At 36.3% G+C, this 22344-nt stretch overlaps 2 protein-coding genes across 3 annotated transcripts; both read left to right on the forward strand.

The window, feature by feature from the left end:
- The first annotated feature begins 953 nt into the window (after window positions 1-953).
- Window positions 954-5126, forward strand: LOC113061743 (RNA-binding protein 7-like). The gene is made up of 5 exons (XM_026231145.1): window positions 954-1150; window positions 2064-2226; window positions 2571-2658; window positions 3160-3253; window positions 4145-5126. Exons 1-5 carry the CDS (start codon window positions 1058-1060, stop codon window positions 4460-4462), a joined length of 756 nt encoding a protein of 251 aa, XP_026086930.1. The 5' UTR covers window positions 954-1057; the 3' UTR covers window positions 4463-5126.
- Window positions 5127-9391: 4265 nt separating this feature from the next.
- Window positions 9392-22309, forward strand: LOC113061744 (homeobox protein BarH-like 2). Of its 2 annotated transcripts, none has more exons than XM_026231147.1 (4): window positions 9392-9767; window positions 16825-17125; window positions 20631-20715; window positions 21170-22309. In XM_026231147.1, exons 1-4 carry the CDS (start codon window positions 9581-9583, stop codon window positions 21437-21439), a joined length of 843 nt encoding a protein of 280 aa, XP_026086932.1. In that variant the 5' UTR covers window positions 9392-9580; the 3' UTR covers window positions 21440-22309. The 2 variants fall into 2 exon arrangements, with proteins under 2 accessions (XP_026086932.1, XP_026086933.1); XM_026231148.1 differs by having other exon boundaries at window positions 16828-17125.
- The last annotated feature ends 35 nt before the right edge of the window (window positions 22310-22344 follow it).

Raw genomic sequence — 22344 nt, forward strand, 5'->3', positions numbered from 1 at the left:
CTAAAAAACACCTTTGCTCATGTGCAAACAAGTGCGAGCCGCACACAACCACAGATGATTTCATTTTCCACTCAAGTCGAGTCAGGGGTGTGCGATATACAGCATCATCTGTGATAATATTGTAAGTGTTGTTGTAATAATAATAATGGGCAATCTGACATTATAAAGTAGGCCGTATGCCCGTATCACCAAATCACACACAGAGTACATGCACATTCATTTATTTTAGTCTATTAAAACTGAAAGTTTCAGGCATTCTAAGTTGTAGACTGCAAAAATGCTTCTGTATGATTCTTTTAATTTAATGTAGGCCTAGTTAACTTTATCTACATCACACAAAGTGTACCGTTTTTCTGCAGATGCAGAAATCCCCCCCCCATATTTTAAATTATTTAAAATATCAGTATTCAACGTTTTATATTAAAAACAAAACATTAGGCCTATTTACACATCTGTATCTGCAGTTTAAATGAATCCATGTCCCCTCTGAGATACATAAACTTTGTAAATACATGCTATTTTCGATGCAGATTACAGAAATGTTTTCTTATGTTGGATTGAAAGACACTAGTAACCAGATTAAGTGCTTCTTATTCTTATCCAAAAATACGAAATGAAGAGATTGTTAAAAATGAAGACAATCTTGCTACTCAAACTGTGTATGAACGTTTGTATATACATATTTATTTGCTTATTTTCCATTTTTCATTAACTTTACTTTTACTTTCAATACTTAAGTACATAAAAAAAAATAAGTACATTTAAGATTTAAAAAAATGTAAAAAAAAATGTACTTTATGCAACACTGCATATGATCAGTTCAATTTTAAAAATGCAACACTTACGGACAATTAGGTATTGTAAACTGTACTCTTAAAACGGCGAAATTGCGCTCCCTGTGGTTTTTCCTGGAACTGCTACTGTCGTGAAGCTGCTGTTCATCACGACAGTTATTGCTCACACACGGCACAGGCGTTTTACAGTAGGCAGATGGGTTGGTCATAAATTTAAGATAAGCTAACGCAATCAACCGGCTAGATTATTAATATTTTGCAAAATGGGAATAGCCGATGAGGCTGACCGGACTTTGTTTGTGGGGAATTTGGACCCTCAAGTTACAGAAGAAGTTATATTTGAGCTGTTTTTACAGGTGAGTGTTTCAGTTTCGTTGATCAGCTTGCTAATGCTAGTGAAATACTGCTGTTTATTTATGTTTTATCTATTTGCAGACGACCCTATTGAAAACAGTGGATTCATGTTTTATGAACAAATCACCGAGGTGTCAAAAATGTATGAAATATTCTCTGTAATGCGGTGACGTTAGTTTATTTTGGAACATTTCCGAACACGTTTACGCTTAATAATCTGAACAATTATTCAAAAATATAACGGATATTGGCTCGTTGTTTATTTTAAGTTGTTGTTTTTTTTGTCTATGTCGTCATTCATTCGTCTTTATTTTAATTGTGTCATTCATTTACATTTAAGGCCAAAAAAATTGTAACTAATAAATATCATCATAGTTCCCCAGTTATGTAATTAATCGCAGAACTTTAAGCTAACGTCAATTGTTTTGTATTACAAGACTTCTGATATACACTTTTGAAATATGCAAACGGTCCATGATATACTTAAATATGCATAACTTGCATACATTAGAAGAACAGAAAGCGAAACATTGATGAAGCCTGGTTCAAAATGCTTGATTTATTTTGTGGATATACTACAGCGACAGGTTTCTACAGAGAATAGATATGGATATGTCTCTCTTTTTTTTTTTTATATAATTTTAACAGACCGTATTATTATTATTTGTTTTAAATATAATGTTATATTAATCAGGCAAATTATATATAAACAAATGTCTCTGTAAAAACCATTGCAATATAACTGGGAATAAATATTTCCAAGTTTAGTTTCTGAATGAGTGCAGGAAAAAACTTTTTTTTTTTTTTTTTGAAAGCAAATTCGACAAGTGCTGTTTTTGTCAATGGTTTTGTGTCTGTAGTGAATTGGCTTAAGTAACAGAAATCAGAGATCTGACACATTTCTCTTTCCAAAAGGCTGGCCCATTGATCAAAGTCAAAATCCCTAAAGACAATGATGGCAAATCGAAGAAGTTTGCATTTGTAAACTTCAAACACGAAGTGTCTGTGCCCTACGCCTTGAACTTGCTGAATGGCATCCGTCTGTACGGACGGCAGCTCAACATAAAGTTCAGAGCCGGTAGGAATTTACATTTCATCTTGCTTTATTTATTTTGTGCTCATTAGAGATGTATCACTGTCTAACATTTCAGCACAGACGCACAAACAAGTCATTTAATGAGTTTCCACAACATTTCCACAATCATCTTTAAGAACGTGATGTTTGATAATAGTAGTAGAGATGATAAAACAAAGGTTGTGCTGGAATTTCGATGCCATTTGCTTGCTTAATTCTAGTCATTTTTTGAGTGATTAATGCATGCAAAAGAACTTAATTGACTGAGCATATTATGAAACATCTTTTGAGCCCAGCCGTGTAAGAACCAGATGAACGGTCATCTAAATCCGAGTTGTTTTTAACAGGCAGCAGTCATATTAATCAGGAAGGCAAAAGTCCAGCAAACTCTCAAAACCCCAGTCCAGCAAACACACCTGGTCACCGCGGCGGAAGGTAACTTCTGATTTAAAGGAGTGATTTAGAGGTTATGTTTCAAGTGATCCTGTCAGCTGAGACCCATCACTGTTTACATCCCATTTGTGATCGCGTTTCTTCAAGTGGAGGGTTTCTGATTTCATCACTACATTAATCATTTACTATGGATCAAAAATATTAAGAGGAATCATTTCATTCAAGTGTATAATATTAGGGTTGTGCAGAATGATTATGTGCACAGCCACACAAACGATCGGTGTGGATAGTATCAGCTCACAGAGGCTGCATTTATTTAATTAAAAATACATAAAACCAGTAATACTGTGAAACGTTATTACAATTTAAATACAGTTTACAGTTTTCTATTTTGAAATGTAAAATGTGTTTACATTTTAATATGCAAATTTTATTATGTTGAAAATAGTAATCAAATTTAGAAATCCTGGCCAGTACATGGATCTTGTTCTGTCTTGTTTCTAGGGGTTTAACCTGAACTGATGTACTTTTCTGTTCTGGCAGAACCCCAGAGCAGATGGGCTCTCCGTCCTACTCTCCTCCGCAGCATTTACAGAGATCTTTCTCTTCACCTGACAGTCTGCAGAGACAGGCGATGGTGAGAATACCTCTACTAACACTTCTGCTCATGCTCGGGTTCCTACATTCAAAATCTGTTCATTAATATCAGACCAAAAGTTGACTTTATTGCTGAAGGACATTTACGAGAAGTTTAAAAATGAAGATTTGCTGAAAATGTACTCATCCAAGATGGGTTTGTATATTGAACAGATGTGGAGAAATGTAGCATTGCATCACTTACTCAGCAATGGATGCTCTGCAGTGAATGGGTGCCGTCAGAATGAGAGTCCAAACAGCTGATTAAAACATGACAATAATCCACAGCACTCCAATCCATTAAGATCTTGAGAAAAGAAAAACATTCATCATCAAGACGTTTTTAAAAACCCAGACTGATGTTTCTGGGTAAAATACGAGTCCATAATCCAAAATAGCACTTCCTCCAAGGAAAAAGTTGTTTTGTCTGAATCGGGAGAGAAATCTGCACAGATCAATCACTGTTTATAAGCAAAAACCTACCGTTCTAAAGTAATATGTGGATGGATGTGATAGGAGATGAAATTTTATTAAATTTGTTCTTTTTACTTGAGGAAGTGTTTTTATGGATTATGGACTCTTTTTTTCTTTGCAAGAATCAATGGTTTAAAGTTAAAAATGTCCTGACGATGGATGTGTTAATTAAACAGGACATTAACTGGTGGACTGGAGTGGTGTGGATTACTGTGATGTTTTGATCAGCTGTTAGGACTCTCATTCTGACGGCACCCATTCACTGCAAGTGATGGGATGCTACATTTCTGCAGATCTGCTCAGATGAAGAAAAACTTTGGGTGAAGTATTAAGATGCTATCTGTTCCAGTGTCACGTCTATAATATGCTGTGAAGTATTTAAACTCTCCTCTCAACTGTTTGTCCTTTTTTGTAATAGATGAACAACATGTGGCAGGTTCAGATGCAGCAGTGTCTCCAGCTCAGTGGAGGTCTCCAGCAGGGCATGCAGCAGCTGCGCAGTCCAGCAGACAGTAACCACTGGCAGCAGGATCGCTCCGGCCAGCGCGGTCATCGCCACCCTCACCAGGACAATAACAACCATCATGGCAGAGATCAACGGCACGGCGGGAACAACTATGACCGGCATCGGCGAGGTGACTTCTATCACCATGATGACCACAGCGGAGGACACAACAGGAATTACCCTCCTGAACGACGGAGAGACTCCAGAGAGGGACGATGGAAACACTTTTAAACGCCAGCTTTAGTTGCATTTTAGTTCTCTTTTTATTTTATTTATTTTTTTTTTTTACCAACTGTTTTAATAAGATTTTGTTATCCTCCAAGATTTTTACATTTTCTATTTTGTGGATTGCATCTTAACTGTTAAAAAAAGCAAGTTTTTGTCACAATGAAGTTTAGGCATTTGGATTGAAAGTTGAAAAAAAAAAAAAAGAACTTCAAAACCAGTAATAAGTTGGCCATTTTATGTGCTGGCCTGTTTTAAATATATATTTTGATCTCGGGGACACCTATGTTTATTTTTAAGAATGTAATTTTTGAGAAATATATTTGTATGTAAAGCAACAAAAATGCAGAAAAGAACAAAATATGATCGTGTTTTTTTTTTTTTTTTTTTTTTTACATTTGTAATTTCTCAGGATTTCTCATTTTGAAAAATAGAAAACTAGTTTTCGGGTGCTTTCATGTTTAATATACGTGCTTTTTTGTTTTTAATTTTATTTTTTTTTTACTGATTGCGTGTATACTTTCTACGTCCCTCTTTTGGGGATGAGATTTATTATTCATCAAGACAGTCTTTGTAAACTTGGAGCAATAACTAGTTTTAATACTTTTGTAAATTTGCCATTTTTATTATCAAGTGCAACATTTGGTTTCATAAAATCATTGTTTACTGATCTCTTTCTGTCTGAATTTGTTGAACTCTTACATTTGTTTACATCATATAAATGCAGTTTTAATCGTTTTAATTCAGCATTTAAAAAAACAAAAAAACAAAAACATTTTTTAACTGTTCAGGAGCTCTAACAGGGATTTCAGTAGTCTATAGTTTGCGCCATATTTGAAGCATGTATAGTCATAATTATTCTTCTTTATGTAAGTATATTTATTTATATGCTTTTCTCTATGTATGGATTCTAATGCAGGCTTAATATAAAGTGGGACAGGTTTCAAAAGATTTGCAAAGGAGTAAAATCTTTGAAAAGCTATGTTAACTTTTGGACAAGCAGGTTTTTGGCGCGTGATAACTGCTTCTGTAGTGGTCAGGTGATCTACCGAGTCTAACCAGCTAGGTCAAGTCTAACAGATCCCACTTAAACATTATTTCGCTAAAATAGGGTGGTACCATACAATAAAAAAAATTATATATATATATATATATATATATATATATATATATATCAGTATTCCCAGTCTTATTCCCAGTTTGGTTATACTGCTTGTATTTATCATACAAATGAAAAGCTCCACAGAATAAGACATCATTCATGCATATTTGCTTGCATGTATAAACTATCATTTAATTATAAATACCAAAATAAACACGTCTGTTTAAACTTAAAACGTTAAGTCTTTAATCATGAGAGAGTGAAAAGCCTAATTGCCATGGACCACTGTATATATATATATATATATATATATATATATATATATATATATATATATATATATACAGTACAGACCAAAAGTTTGGACACACCTCATTCAAAGAGTTTTCTTTATTTTTATGACTATGAAAATTGTAGATTCACACTGAAGGCATCAAAACTATGAATTAAAACATGTGGAATTATATACTTAACAGAAAAGTGTTGGCATTCTCTTGATGAGCTTCAAGAGGTAGTCACCCGAAATGGTCTTCCAACAGTCTTGAAGGAGTTCCCCGAGAGATGCTTAGCACTTGTTGGCCCTTTTGCCTTCTGTCTGCGGTCCAGCTCACCCCTAAACCATCTGGATTGGGTTCAGGTCCGGTGACTGTGGAGGCCAGGTCATCTGGAGCAGCACCCCATCACTCTCCTTCTTGCTCAAATAGCCCTTGATGCCTTCAGTGTAACTCTACAATTTTCATAGTCATGAAAATAAAGAAAACTCTTTGAATGAGAAGGTGTGTCCAAACTTTTGGTCTGTACTGTATACATACATACATATATATATATATATATATATATATATATATATATATATATATATTTATATATATTATAACCACAGAATATTTCAGCGTGCCATTTTCATTCTTTAGAATAAATGTTAGTAAAGGTTTCATGAGAACTTGAACTGAACTTTAACAGTCGTGACTGAACACTGATCCACTAGTGTTTGCGCTACAACTAGACAGCGGAATCCTTTGTCCGATCTGAGGTCATAAGCTGCCCTTTCGAAAGTGCTTTAGCTGCCATCAGCGGCTCCCGGGGCGCGTGAAGCCGAACATCCACACAAAGCTCCCGGATGCAGAAGCGCGCTGAGCCCCGGGTCTGTGCATTAATCTGCGGAGGATCGGGTTCTAATGAAGCTGCTGTCCCGGGACACGCGTTACCGAGGAGCTCAGCCTCTGCGCGTTCACCGCTTAATTGATTGAGCTGCTTGGCGACCGGAATCCAGAAACGGTGGCTGCTTGTGCCCCTTTACCCCCGCTAGCCTTTTACCACTCTATTAAAATCCATATATTGTTGTATGAAAATACATTCATTTAATGCCCCCCCCCTCTCTCTCTCTCTCTCTATATATATATATATTTATACTTGTATGCAACTTTTCTCACCCCCTATGATTTTAAAGAAATCTATCTATCTATCTATCTATCTATCTATCTATCTATCTATCTATCTATCTATCTATCTATCTATCTATCTATCTATCTATCTATCTATCTATCTATCGTTCACAGGTGCCCCATGAATCCTCTTCTCACTGTACAGTCTGTTTATCTTGATATTCTGTTGTATCCCTCTGTTTTAAAGCCTGCAGCAGTTGTTCTCATTTCTTCCCTTTGATCAATATCTCCAACCAGAAAGAGCTCAAAGTTTTTCCAGGAGATCTCGAGATTTCCTTCACATAATCCCTCACGGCTGTTATCTCGGATCCTCTGCGAGTTATATTTACTCTCATACATGGGAAAATGATAATCATTTGGACAGCGGACCCACGGCTCTGAAAAGCAGAAACCCGAGCCTGAGCTCGGTGAAGGAGTTCAGTGCGCCACGCACATCAAAGCAGCTCCATCTGTAATAAACATCACAATGTCAAACTAAACTGCTGCTGCTGCTGCGAAAGAGCTGTCTTTCTCACTCGTTCTGCAACAAAACCGAGAGAAACGTCTGTTCACCTCCATCATTTCACACGGTTAATACTGTCTGAACTTGCTGACACTGATATGAGAAACACTTCACGAGCACCTGTCGATTCCACTTCGAACGACTCTTACAGAAGCAACTGAGAGAAATATTGCTTAATGCTACTTTATTTATTTATTTTACCATGCATATTGCTAAATAATAATAATAAATAAATAAAATAAATAAAATAAAAAAATTGGGGGAAAACGAAATAAAAATAAATAAACTTTTCAGAAACGCCACTGAAATTATCTAGGTATTTCTACAGTTATATGTCAGTTATTCAAGACAAGATTGCACTCGTAAGTTTTTATTATTATTATTTTTTTATTTTTTATTTATTGTATTTATTTTTGGTGGCAAATTTGTGACTCGGGTTTAATACGCAATTGTAGCCTATGCTCTATGTATATATATATATATATATATATATATATATATATATATATATATATATATATATATATATATATATATATATATATATATATATATAAATTACCGTTGTCCCAACTCCAGAAACTGACAAACTGTTTAAGATAAATACAAAGCATGATGCTTTCCGTGTGCACAGTTATCAATTATATTATTTTTTATTTTTTTATTTTTTTTACAAATTCGTTGCCTTTGTTATTCTTTATAGAAGTGTATGATTATTGACAATCGAATATTTGATCGCATGATTACTGTATATTGAATGGTGCAGTAAATGTTTAATTTTAAATCACAAACATTTTTTTTTTTTTTTTTTTTTTTTTTTTTAGCATTAAATAAAGGACTAGGTTGCCCTTCCTTCCTGCTGTTATCATTAATAATTATAGGCAACAGCATATAAAATTTAGCGTAGGCCTAATAATGCTTTAAAAAACGAATTAAATTAGTTTCATAGAAGCCTATCTAATTCAAACGCATAGTCAATGATCTTAACTTAGGCTTTATAACTTTAGTAGCCTAATAATCGTTGTGAAGGCTATAAAATGTATTAGGCCTAGGAAGTTAAGATATTTATGTATTTATCTACTAAGAAAAAAAAGAGCTACGCGCTTCTGATTTGCTGTATCTCTTGCTGGTAAAGCGCTTAACTTTGCCTTCATTTATGAATGAATGATGCCACTTGTCCTGGCAAGTGAAATAGTTGCTTTATGCGATCGTTTAAAGTTTTAAGACACACAAGCGTTTCTGTATCTACAGAAGTTTTCCAGCAAGCAACGGCAACACAAAATAACCGCAATAAATGAAATCATTAAATCACCTGTCACATTTTCACTTTTAATGACGTTAATTCTTCGGTAAGCAAATAACGCCTGCTCCATGTTAAAATGTATTTTATTATGAATATTTTAAAATAAATAAATGAATAAATTAATAAATGGATAAATAACATTCGGCTTCTTTTCTCTTGTGAATGAGGCGTCATCTTTGTAAAGAAATCTGGCCCATGCTGACCAAATGTACAATTTTAGAGACTAAGCTTATTGCGCAGCTTTCCCATTTGTAAAAGAAGTCGCCCATTTGTTTTATCTGCAGAACTTTGAAGGATAAAAAAAAAATGCATCTAGCTATGTGATATTATTTTTCACTTTTTTTTCACAATAACAAAAATACTAGAAGAAGAAGACGACGATTTGCATACTCTTAAATTAAAACTGTAAATGAACCGCAATTCCATTAAATGTTTCCTTGAATCTGTGAAAAAAAAGGTCCATTGTTCTGTACAGAGAGAGGGAGAGATCGAGAGAGGGAGAGTGTGATTGACGTGAAGTGTGTCCGCTGTTGCACACTCAGTGCAGTGACAGGAGAGTTGGTTTATATAGCGGTGACTCAGAGCGCAGCGCGCACTCGCTGCATGAATGAGCGCGCGGAAGACACCGAGCACAGCTGCAAGAGCACGCAGAGACGATCAGATGAGATGTCGTTTTAAATCACTATCATACTTTCAAAGTTTTACACAATCTTCAAGAAGGCTATTTTCAGAAGTTTTGTGGTGAACGTCACACGGCGCGTATCTGGACACTATGCATTGTCAAGCCGAGCTGAGAGTCGCGAGCAGCGCGCAGCTGAAAGCCACCAGAAGACGATACAAGACTTTCATGATCGACGAGATCCTTTCCAAGGAAACTTGTGATTACTTCGAGAAACTTTCACTTTATTCGGTTTGTCCCTCTTTAATCGTCAGACCCAAACCTCTGCATTCATGCCCTGGTAAGTGAACAAACACGGTTTCTTTTCTTTTTTTTTCTTTTTTTTTCACCCTCTTTTATTGCAATTACTAATTAAGAGATCGAGCAGAAAAGTTAGTCATAAATATCGAGGATAAATTATTGACAAGGTAAATGTAAGATCTAACGATGAAAGCATCCTTTATAATGTGCTTATATATATATATATATATATATATATATATATATATATATATATATATATATATATATATACAGAAATAAAATTATTTTCACAAGTTTAAAGAGTAACTATTTAGTTGAAGTGTGCCACCTATTTTTGCTTCACATAAAGTAGGCTAGAAATATGGTTTTTGAAACTAATAATACTAATATATGTATATCTAATTGAAGTAATTGTGTTTCTACATTTTGTAGACGGCCCGGCTATGGAAGCGGTAGTTAAAAGTCTAGTTAACTGTTCTGCTGAATACATTATATTTCTAAATTCGTTACATGAAGCAACGTCCAGGAAATCCATAGTTATTGTCAATATTTTATGCAAAATTAAACAATTCGACTAAAAAGAATAAACACAGTATTTAACTCAAATATTTTAAAGTGGGCTACTCCTCGGTGAAATGCTCTGCGACATGTACTGAGTTCATAGTCCTATTTAAAGGATGAAATAGTAGTTAAAATAGAAGTATTTAAGTTCAAAAGCTGTTTGTTGGTCGTGAGTTAAATTGTTCAGTAGACACAGTATGTATTGTTAAGTCTTCTACTGTCAAAAACAAAAAAGGTAACGGTACAGCTGAATGTAATGACCTTTTGCCTTAATATATATATATATATATATATATATATATATATATATATATATATATATATATATATATATATAAACAATGTGATAGATTTACGTGACGCGTACATATTTCATTTATTTTAGTAAGTTTACATTAGCTTTGTCTGATTGGTGGCTGTTGTTAGTATCAATCCCTCACATTCATCTGCCCCAAAATACACATAAACCGTTTTAGTTTGTTTGTTTTATTTCCACCATATGCACTGAGCTATATTATATTCAATTAAAATTATAACACACACACACACACACACACACACACACACACGACATTGATCCAGAGTCATGACAGTTGAATAGATAATAGTTGAACTCCACAGATAGATTGGATTATAACCACTCCTCCCTGATGATTTATCATGGCACAATAGATGACACTCAGCATATTTCATCTTTAAACGTTTTAGCCTACCATGTTTTTGTCTCAGTGACCTCAGGGTTTTGGTGTGCACACATTCTCCAAACTGCATTTGTTTCATTCATCTAAACTGTCACATTTATAATGAGTCAAGCATCCGTGGTTAAAAAAAAACAACAACAAAAAAAAAAACAATGACATCTTCTCTTACTCACCCTGAGGAACACAAACTCTTGGGAAGCCACGGTACATTTATCTAGAACTGTTGCCACACTCTTGACTGTACAGCATAGGATGCAGTCAGGTATGACAGGCTGAAGCAACAGGTGTAATGTCATTCCATCATAATGAGAAGCCTTGTGTGAAGTTCACAGTGTTCCTGGCATGTCATCAATCCAAGCTGTAATGCATCAGTTTGACCCTCAAGATCATGATTGCATCATGGCAGACTTGGTAGCAGCACCCGTGTAATTAGCACATTTGTGAATTCCCACAGCAACTGTGACCCATCCAAAGATTTAGCCAGGACTCAACTCTGTGGTTTTGTAAGTGATTTTCCAAACAGAGAAGCCCAGATCAAATATTATTCCAGTTGTCATTCAGAACTCACTGTTCATATATTCATTCATACATGATTGTTCCCTACATTAACATTTGACAGGCATGCTGATTCATTCATGCATTCATTAATTCATTTTTTTCTAATGTTTCTTTACAGTAGTTACTGTATACGACCAAATAAAATCCGGACTTGTAAAACTAAGTGTTGCTCAGTAGCAAGACAAGCAAGTTTTTCAGGCCAGAATGACTGATCTCACAGCAAATCTTGTTTCGCATTGCTGGATAATTTTTAGATACATATTGATCTTGTTTCACAACACAAAAGCATCAAGAGATTTCACGACCATTCGTCTCCAGATCATATTAAAATGATGGTTATGCCCCAAAAAATCGATACTTTGAAACGTCTATGTCACTATGCCTATGGGTTCTTAATTGACATTTCATGGTTCCATAAAGAATCTTTAACATATATGGCATTTTTCAGATGAACAAAAGCTAAGGAACCAAAATGGTTATTTAGGAAGCATTGTTTTTAAGAATAGATGTGTGTATGAAACCTAGCAGTAATTACACAGTTATTCATTTAGCAGACAGAATAATTTAGCATCAAGTGTCGGGGTGCAAAATTCCAAACTAGTTCAGAAAAGTGCAAAGAATCGTGCTCCAATCCTGACGCGTGTTGACAGAGAGCATCTTCGCTCCCTCATACCTGCTGTGCAGTTTGTGAAATCAGAGACGCATCGTCTAATCGGACGGGATTGTGATAAAAATAGCTTTAGCAGGTCACTCGCTTCCGTCATACACAACCCATCAAACACAGACATACATGTGTACGCGCGACAAAGCATGCACACAAATGTATACATAAATATGTATGAAGTCATAAACGTATGTGAGAATTCAGGCACGTTTATGCACACATGCTTCCTTCTGTTTGTTCGTCCAGCTGTGAGGTACATGGCAGTGTGAGAGTTTTGGCAGGCCGGGGCGGGGATAGAATATCCAGCCCAAATATCAGGACACTGCACACACTGTGTCTTTTCAAGTCGGAGGGGTGTGAGATATTCTATATGCCAGCACATCAATGGATGGTAAAGCTTAATATAGACTGTAGCTGGCGTTGAGACTGGCACTTACCGAAGGGCCATCGGCCCTGGACTCTCACACATATCTGTCTTCACAACTCTTACTGTAATCGCTGTCACCACTAGGAGCCACTGTAAGACACAACAACAGGAGAGTCAATTAGTCAAAGTATTTCATATAAAATTATAAGTATTCAAATGCTTCTTTTCCACTTTATTTTCTCCTTTAGTGTCTGTCTGCTTCCAAACTTAAGCATGACTGAATTCAACCCTGACTTCTCATTAAAACGAGCATGTTAAATATTCGGTTACAGCTGTCATTGACAGGCTAGATCATTTTTAATTGTGGGCCCATCTATGTGAAGTTCAGACAGATTAAATACATCCTCATATTACACGGCTCTCTGGATACTATATCACCTCTCCGATATTTCATTAAGTGCCAAAACTCAGCTTCAAAACACCTCTGCATTGGGTCGTGTCTGTGGCCAGATGGTTTAATGTATACTTCTTTTTTTTTTTAACACAGGGCAAACACAATCATCATATATGCACATGATTACAGTTAGAAAGGTGCAAGCTTAGTTTCCAAATGTCCAATAGCACAAATAGCACACGTATGCCTGCAAGTTTCATCTGGAAGGCATCTGCTGAGAACAAACATCTGATAGACATCAGTTTTACACGCATTCTTAATCAGAAATATTTTAAAGACATCTGATAAACCTCTCAGAAATGTATTGCAGATGAGCAAACGCTCTAAAGATACTTCCCGCTCTGAAGGAGACATGTACTGTAAACTCAAGGGGAACCGGCTCTACTTTCTTGTGTTATTCCACGCTTTCTCTTTTTTAAACAAAACTCATCTGGCACAGTATTGTGTAGGATCATCTGTAGTAAAAAAAAAATAAATAAAAAATGTAGAACTATGTACTCAGAAGTTTCTCGCACAGCATAATAGCAGGTTTTAATATTTCGTTTGGAGACACGTCTCTTGTCATAACACGGGAAAGGCTTTTAGGAGCATTTTTCAAAGTAAGAGATACGGATAACGATCAGGTCTCCTATGACAGCACGCTGGAAAACAACTTATAGGAGGATGAGTTTCCTTTAGAGGAGCAAATGATTGAGAGACAACCGTCCACACCTTGATTTACACTTATCTGCTGCAGATAATACAAGCGGATGTCTTTCAGATGAGATCCAATTATGTCTATGTACAGACACACACACACACACACACACACTCAAGCAAAACATACAATTATCGATGCATTTTGTCAGAACTCTCCCATGATGCAACCCAGAGGGTGTGGCTATACAGATTTAAGGAAATGTATTATCAGGGTATTATGGATATCTATTGTGAGATCTTATTCCCTTTGGGTAATTATGGAAGCCGAACAATTCTCAGGGTTGTGTTTCATGTCTAAATATGTATAAGTAATATGATAGACAGAAGTACACAGCTTAATGTTTTCCAGAGCCTGACCCTTTTTTTTACAGTCAGACGCGATGTTGTTAGATGCCTGGAAGACAAAACAGTCAAACAAGAGCCAGATAAAAAGCCATCAGCTGCATTATCAATATGCTTGTGCAAATTGAGCTCAAAATCTGGCCTGCAGCAAGGCAAAATAGGAAAAATAAACTATTTCCATTCACTTGCAAAGGCCAAGCGTATGTGTGTTTTTTTCTGTTCTTCCAACTTGCTGGATAGGTCTTTTAATTGATACTGAGAGATAAAAAAAAAATGCAAATGAGTGATGAAGCATTCGATCTGTCACCATCTGTCACGATCTTGGCCCAACCAATACACAGTGTATCGTGTTACTGAGAGTTCAAATGCACATCGAGTGCCAAATGAAATCTGCCACTGGAATCCAATCACTCAAGGAAAATAAAAAATGAAAGAGCACAATGTTTGCTACTGGTTTTTGGCCATCGGTTGGGGAAAGCACGAGCTTCACAGCTCTGTGAGTAATGAAACCTTGACACATCGTTCGCAACACATGAATGACAAGTCAAGGTGTTGAAATTGAAGCAAGAGATTTCCTGGTACCCTGCATGTCAAAACAAGGAAACGCAACACCAAACTGTCGCAGATTTTTAGGTCAAATTAAATGCTACAGCTTTTTTAGAAAAACAATTTTCACACCACCTCACCCAAAACATGAGCAGGACTTCCAGGAGTATAGCATCATGATAATAAGGCCCTAGGAAAATCTCATTGACCCATTTCAGTTAGTTTGTTAATTAACTGGGATCTAGGATACAATTAAACAGCTTATCATAGTGTAAATGAGACAGAGGTCTAACAGGTTGATGATGCATTTTTATTGATATACATTACAATTTCAATTTTTTTTTGGATTGATTTTGAAGAAAGAACAGGGAGGGCAAGAAAGAGAGACAAACAGATGAGCCAGAAGGGATATCGTGCCTGAACGTGTTGCATTGATAGCAATGAGATCATCCTGACTTACATGTGAGTGTGAGCGCATACATTTCTGTGCATTTATGTGTGTGCGTGTGTGGAAAACTTCTGCTTTCATTACCCTGTGCTGTCATTCAACATATGTGCTGCTCATAAAAATAAAAAAAAAGCCTATCGAGAGCAGATTTATCTGCATAAAAGACACACTTAATACAATGTACATGCTTTTAGTGAAATGTACATGTTTTGCAAGCCGATTTATAATTACAATATGACAGAAATTTTATAGGGATAAATATAAAAAAAGGCAACAATTTAAGTATTTAAGAGAATAACAATATTTGCAGAGAAACTACTACAAATACAAGCCTTCATTTTTTTATATTTAATCAACTTCTGATGCTTATGTTTCCCTGTGGCCATATTTAATAAGGAAATGATTTTTGATCAAATAATTGGCTTTGACACAGTCTTTTTTCTTTTTATCTATCATCAGTCAAGTGATTAGATAAGACATCCCCGGCATTTAACAGGGATTAAAGAAGATCGCAGCCAATTTGCCTGTGAAATGAACTTGACACCATGTATTCATTTCACCAAACACTCTTCCATTCTCTTCCACTCAAGAAATCTTTTTTTTTTTTTTGGCTTGATGAAATAAGCTTTTATTTATTTTGTTCTCTCTCTCCTGGAGGTATTTTATGCTCGCTGATGTGACCTCTCTCTGCTCAGACGGGCCCTGTGTTGCATTTTATGGATTCTGGCGTCTAGCTAATGTCTGAAAATAAAAGAAGAGGAGACAAAGAGGAGCGAGTTTGAAATATTAAAACCTTAGGGGAGGGGGTACGAATGCCCCGGTTACAAATTATTACCCACAGTGCATTGTGTTGCTGGCAGTGTGTGTCATAGGAGAGTCATTATCCTCCCAGAGTTCAGTGTAAAACAGGGTTACATCAGCAGAGAGACCTCTGGTTCAGCCACCTTACATCACACGGACCAGAACTCTTTACCCTTACCTACACCATCACACGCTTGGAGTTCACACGGACGTGACGGCTGTTAAACTCACGGTTAAAGCCTGCTCACTCTAGCAGCTTGTAAACTAGATTTTACAGCCATGTATGATGCTTAATAGACCTGATAAGAGCTGGATTCATTCATGATTTCCACCAAGATGCCACACTCTTAAAAATAAAGCTTCTTAATTACTTCTATCTATCTATCTTTTTTTTTTTTTGCATAATGTGCGAAGAAGAATCTTAATATAATATATATTATGTGTGTGTGTGTGTATGTATGTATATATAATAAACAAACAGGAATTTTATTTCATGTTGACCAAGAAAGCACAGTAATTGTGTTATAAATGTTATACTTTAATTTAAATCACTTATTTTTCTGAATGGAACATGACATTCATTATGAAAATGAATGAATGAATGAATGAATAAATAAATAAATAAACACACACACACACACACACACACACACACACACACACACACACACACTTCTAGGAATGGATTGGGACACACCAAAATGGTTTTATATGATCAAATATTACAAATGAACATGTCTTTAATTTTGTTTGGAACAATCCAAATTGGCAGAAGATAATGAAAGATAAAAAAAAAAAAAAAAAAAAAAAAAACTTTATATATATTTTGACTTTTGCACAATGTTCCTCAAAATGGACATTCTTGATTCATTAATGATTTCTGCCAGTGAAAAGGATCAATATGTGTGTTCTATCAGTATTAACGGAAGTGTTGTGTGGATTGTTTGCTCCAGCAGGCTCTGCTCCTCTGAGGTCGTACCCTCTCCTGTCTGTGATCACACACCAGCCGCCCAGCAGCGTCCCGCAGGTCTCTCAGCCGTCTCCTCACCTGCCCCTTCTGTCCCCCCAGCACCCGCTCACCTCCGAGCCCAGGGCCAGCGAGACGCCCCTCAGCATCAGCAGCGAATCAGAGACGGAGCACAGCTCGCCGCGGCTGAAGAAACCCCGCCGCAGCCGCACCATCTTCACCGAGCTGCAGCTGCTGGGCCTGGAGAAGAAGTTCCAGAAACAGAAATATCTCTCCACTCCAGACAGGTCAGTGTTTGACGAGGAGCCCTCGCATCGCTGGGATGTGTGTGTGTGTGTGTGTGTGTGTGTGTGCGTGCGTGTGTGTGTGTGTGTGTGTGTGTGTGTGTGCGTGCGTGTGTGTGTGTTTCAACTTTCAAAAATAAATAAATAAATAAATAATTTGCGTTAATAATAATAATAATAATAATAATAATAATGTGGGACTGACTGGAATGTAACATGCAATAATAAATCTTTACAAGTCTTTATCATTAAAAAGTACACAGGATATTGATTTTAAGAAAACAGTATATTTATATTTATATTTATATTTATATTTATAAAAGAAACTATAAATGAAAATAATTCTAAATGCATACTGAACATGAAATATACACTTATAATAATAAGCAAATCACTGTTAGCCAAACTATTACAGGGCTCAGAGCATTGTAGTTAACGACAGAAACATTTTGATCATGCTTTGAATTGCAAAAGAAGCCTTTAAAAGAAACCCTTCCCCATTCAAGACAACAGGGACACGGGCCAAGAACAGCAAGCAGAAATGTGTTACAATGATTCCATGCCAATCATTTAAAGCACACACAGGTGTATTAAAACAACTTTGTGGCTTTGTACAATAAAATGATGTAATCTATGTGTCATAGGTCTTCTCTCATGGGACATTTTTTGGACTTAATACAGTTTCCATTTCAGTTTGGCTCTGCGTTTAGATTTGGCCGGAGTTGATGTTTTTCCATTATGGCTCAAAAGTTGTATTTGAGTACAAGATCAGTTCTGTCCCACCTACAATGATTCTGAGTTTGTCTGCCACACACACACACACACACACACACACACACTGAGTGGTTGGTCAGACATAGCCTAAGGATGCATCCTGTCCTCCAGCGGGAAAGGAGCTGTCAGACATAATTGTGTGAAAACTGTCGGCACCAGCAGACGTACAGAGTAAAGAAATCCACCGCCAGACTTCCTCTTACTCATTCAACTTTTATTCATTTCTGTTTCACAAATAGTTGTTTTCATTTATTTTCTTTTAATAAGAAAGATGTTGTTTCTGATGTTGTTTTGTATATAATATGTATAAATATATATTTAGCTATTTATTTATCAAATAGCTGATTTGATTATCAGTGTAAATCTAAACTTGTAACTTTTTTTTTACTTTTGGAAAAAAAATATATAAAAAAAGATATTGTTTCATTCTAATATGAGTTAAATCAGACTTTCATAAGTAATAACAATAATAATAATAATAATAATAATATGTGATAAAAAATAATAATAACCATATTAAAAGAAATATTTTTTTTTTCTCTAGATGCTGTGATTTAGAAAGTAATGATTTATATTATTAAGTTTTAATTGCACAATATTGAAAATAATGTTATGGAACAAACAGGCCCTGAAATTAATTTCATGAGCTAAATCAGACTTACAATGATAAACAATAATAGGAATAAATAAATAATAAAGGAAAAATAATAAGAATAAAAATATGCAATATAAATACCTATGACTGATCCTGATATAGTTACTGTAACAACATATTATCCATCCTTAATTTATCAGAGAAAGTAATTTACTCAGTAATTACAAAACTAAACCTGAAACAAACATGCAAAGCTACACATGAGAAGTTGGCATGAGAGTGGTCTGTTTCTCTGGTTCCTGTCGAGGTCGGTCAGCTGACTGAAGGCTGCTGAGTTCATAGAAAGGTCATGATTACGCTCTCTCTCTCTCTCTCTATCACTCTGTCACACACATCACGGCCTGCAGCTCTGCCTCAGGAATCAACTCATTTATTCATGGCTGAATGAGAAACAAGCGAGGGAAACTCCTCGTCTCCTGGCGGGTTTGAGGAATGGGGCTCAGGTTGGTCTTCCGTCAATCTCAGAGACGACCTGAAGGTGTTGTGCTGTTTTTGGCCACACGATCAGAACATGAAAGCAATGAAAAACATAATGATTTATATCATGAAGTTTTAATATATATATATATATATATATATATATATATATATATATATTTTTTTTTTTTTTTTTTTTATGGGACATAAATGATTATAATCATCTTCATCATAATTATGAATAAATGTCAGATCCCAAACTGAGATAAATTAGGCTCATAGTTGCAAGGAATGTGCCGGCGTTGGAATGCAGCGTGTGTGTGTGTGGGTGTGTGTGTGTGTGCGTGTGTGTAAAGAATAATAAGCAAAAACACTGAGGTGCTTTTCTTACTGTGAGTTAATACATAGGAAGCAGCATGAAATGACAGATAGCTAGATTGGTGATGATATATATTTTATATAAATGTATAGTTATAATATCTACAGTATGCCCACTATAATATATTTTGCTAAATATGTGTAAATATTAAAATAAACCACACAATAATACATAAAGCTGTGTAAGAGATCAACATTAGGTGCAATGTCCCAATCAAAACTGAATATTTTGACAGGGATATTATAAACAAGATGTGATCAAATCAATTGCCATAGTGTTAGCATCTGATACTTTACCGTGGTACTGCCACAATACTATTTTTCAAGGACATTAACTTTCATCCATTGTAAACACAACTTAGAAGAAAAGAGAGGAACATTAGATAATAGACAGATAAAGAGAATGAGGCGGGGAAAGTCTGGAGTCAAGGGATTTTAAGAGCAAGTGTTAATCTGCTCATTTCCAGAAGAACACTGCACCTCACAGTCACATGACTCTCTGAGAGGTTCGACTGAGGAGGTGCGTAATCCTGCTTGGCTGATGTGAGCCACTTTGAAATGATGGAGCAGAAATCTTTTGATATCTAGATCTCCCTTGCCTTTAAATCCCATCTCTCATGTCCTCACGTTACAGCAGACCAGTCGCTGCATTAGTCATGCGCTGCCTGCCGAACAGCCCCGATACGAACCTCTGCCTTCGGGCAGGTCAGGAGCTCCATGACTGGATTACTGTGTCCTGTATAGATAAAGCGTGATGGCATTCCACGGGAGGTCTGCTGTTACATTCGGCCTGGGAAGACTCTTCAGTTCACAGCTTGGCAAACTCCTTGGATATGTCATGCCAGCTTTGGGAATTTTACAGTGATTAGATATTAATCTGCACTGTAGATGGCTACCACTGGTTTTGTGCTTAAGACAACAGGTGACTTTAGGATTTCAGTCAGTTACTTCCAGTTCTGAAATTTCCTGTCATCCCTGCAGTCAACTTGCTTTGGGTTTTTTGGGGTCAGAATGCCATTCATAGTCGCCGCTCCTAAACCTGGGTCACTACTGCCTATAGCTTCATAACAGTCCTCAGAAGATCAACAGAAGATTTAGGAATATATATATATATATATATATATATATATATATATATATATATATATATATATATATATATATATTTGACTTCATGCACTTGATATTTAGGCAGCACGATGCATGTTATGGAACAGAACCATAACTTGTCATTTCATTTATGCACCTTTTCTGAATTCATGATTTTATTGTATGTGTGTGCAGATTGGACCTGGCTCAGTCTCTGGGACTCACACAGCTCCAGGTGAAGACATGGTACCAGAACAGACGCATGAAATGGAAGAAAATGGTGAGTCAGAAGAGCTCGCGCAAGGCTAACACCGCAAGGACTGACGACATTACAAGCCTAGTCTGTCAGAGTACTGTCGTCTTGTATTAATAAATCATCTGTGTTGAACATCCACCAAAGCATCCTGTGTGGAAATGAAAACTCTGAGACATATCATTAAAAATCCATTAAGACAGTTTTGAGCAGCACTCAATACAATCGGTGCATGTAACAGCGAAGACCCCGGGCTGCTGGTTGTGCGAGTGATGATTTAAAGGACAGTGCTGGTCTACGTCAGCACCATCAACCTCTCAAGCAGGAACAAAAGATCAACAGAGCGTTCACCTCTGAGATAAACGGGCACAAACGGCCAGCCCATATGGCTATATATCATCCCTTAAACACTGTAATAACCATCCTCACCTTTGACTAGGCCATCATTTTTCACAGCTAATGGGTGTCCATGTTTCTCTAGGTGCTAAAAGGAGGACACGAGGCTCCTACCAAGCCCAAAGGCCGACCTAAGAAGAACTCCATCCCAACCACAGAGGAGATCGAGGCCCAGGAACAGCTGGCGGCCAAACTAGTGGAGGAGGAGAGGCTACGAGCCGGAGAGGAAGATGAGGTCTTCCAATCCCAACCTCAAGATCTCAGTACATCCGCTACATCTGAGTCCGTCTGTCCAGAAACCCCGGCGCAAGAACAGGCTCCTCCATCTCCGTCAGAAGCAATGACGACCAGCTAAACGCAACCGTGCTGAAGCGCAACCAAAGACAGCTACTGAAAGACTTTAATGCTCCATGGACTTGAGCGGTTGAATGGCCCCCCCGAGCCTGATTTTGAGTTGACAGTGACCCCAAAAAGTATAGCAGTACTTTAGACACACAAATATGTGTGAATGTCAAATATCAAACCAAGTGGCCTGCATAAACAAAAGAGATAGAATAAGCACACTTCTCAGGTGAATCATTTCACAAAAATGACATTCTTTAGGTTTTAAAAGGTAAAAACAGCTGGATTTGGATGCATTCTGGTTTTCAAAGGATCATGTTCATACCCGGCCAACAAAAACACGTCCTAGGAACGTTTTACTAACGTTCCCTTGAAGTTGTGTCTGTATGTTCTCTGAACGTTCAGAATGTCCCATTTTTTTTTAAATGTTTTAAAAACGTCTGTTCTTAGTTATTTGAATGTTAGGAGACTTACATCAAAGGAGAACAAAGTGGTAATGTTTAAAAAATGTGACAAAAAAACAACTTAAAAGTTCCATGAACAATGTATAGATAAGGTTTTGTGCTAACGTTGTAAGAACATTACTAAAGGGATAGTTAACCCAAAAATGAAAATCACCACTTATCCTCATGTCGTTCCAAACCTGTTTGACTTTCTCTCTTCTGCAGAACACAAAAATAAACCAGTGTTTTGGTCCCCATTAACTTCCATAATTGTTTTTTATTTTTATTTCATTTTTTTTTAATGCTATAAAAGACGATGGGGTCCAACAACTGTTTAGTTACCCACAGTCTTCAAAATGTCTTCTTTTGAGCATAAAATAAGACATTTTGAAGAATGTGGGTAACCAACAATTTTTAGGCGGCACCATTTTCAACTAAAAACCAAACAAAAAAGCTAAAAAAAAAAAAAAAAAAA

This window comes from Carassius auratus, chromosome 43, assembly GCF_003368295.1.
Source record: "Carassius auratus strain Wakin chromosome 43, ASM336829v1, whole genome shotgun sequence".
NCBI lineage: Eukaryota > Metazoa > Chordata > Actinopteri > Cypriniformes > Cyprinidae > Carassius > Carassius auratus.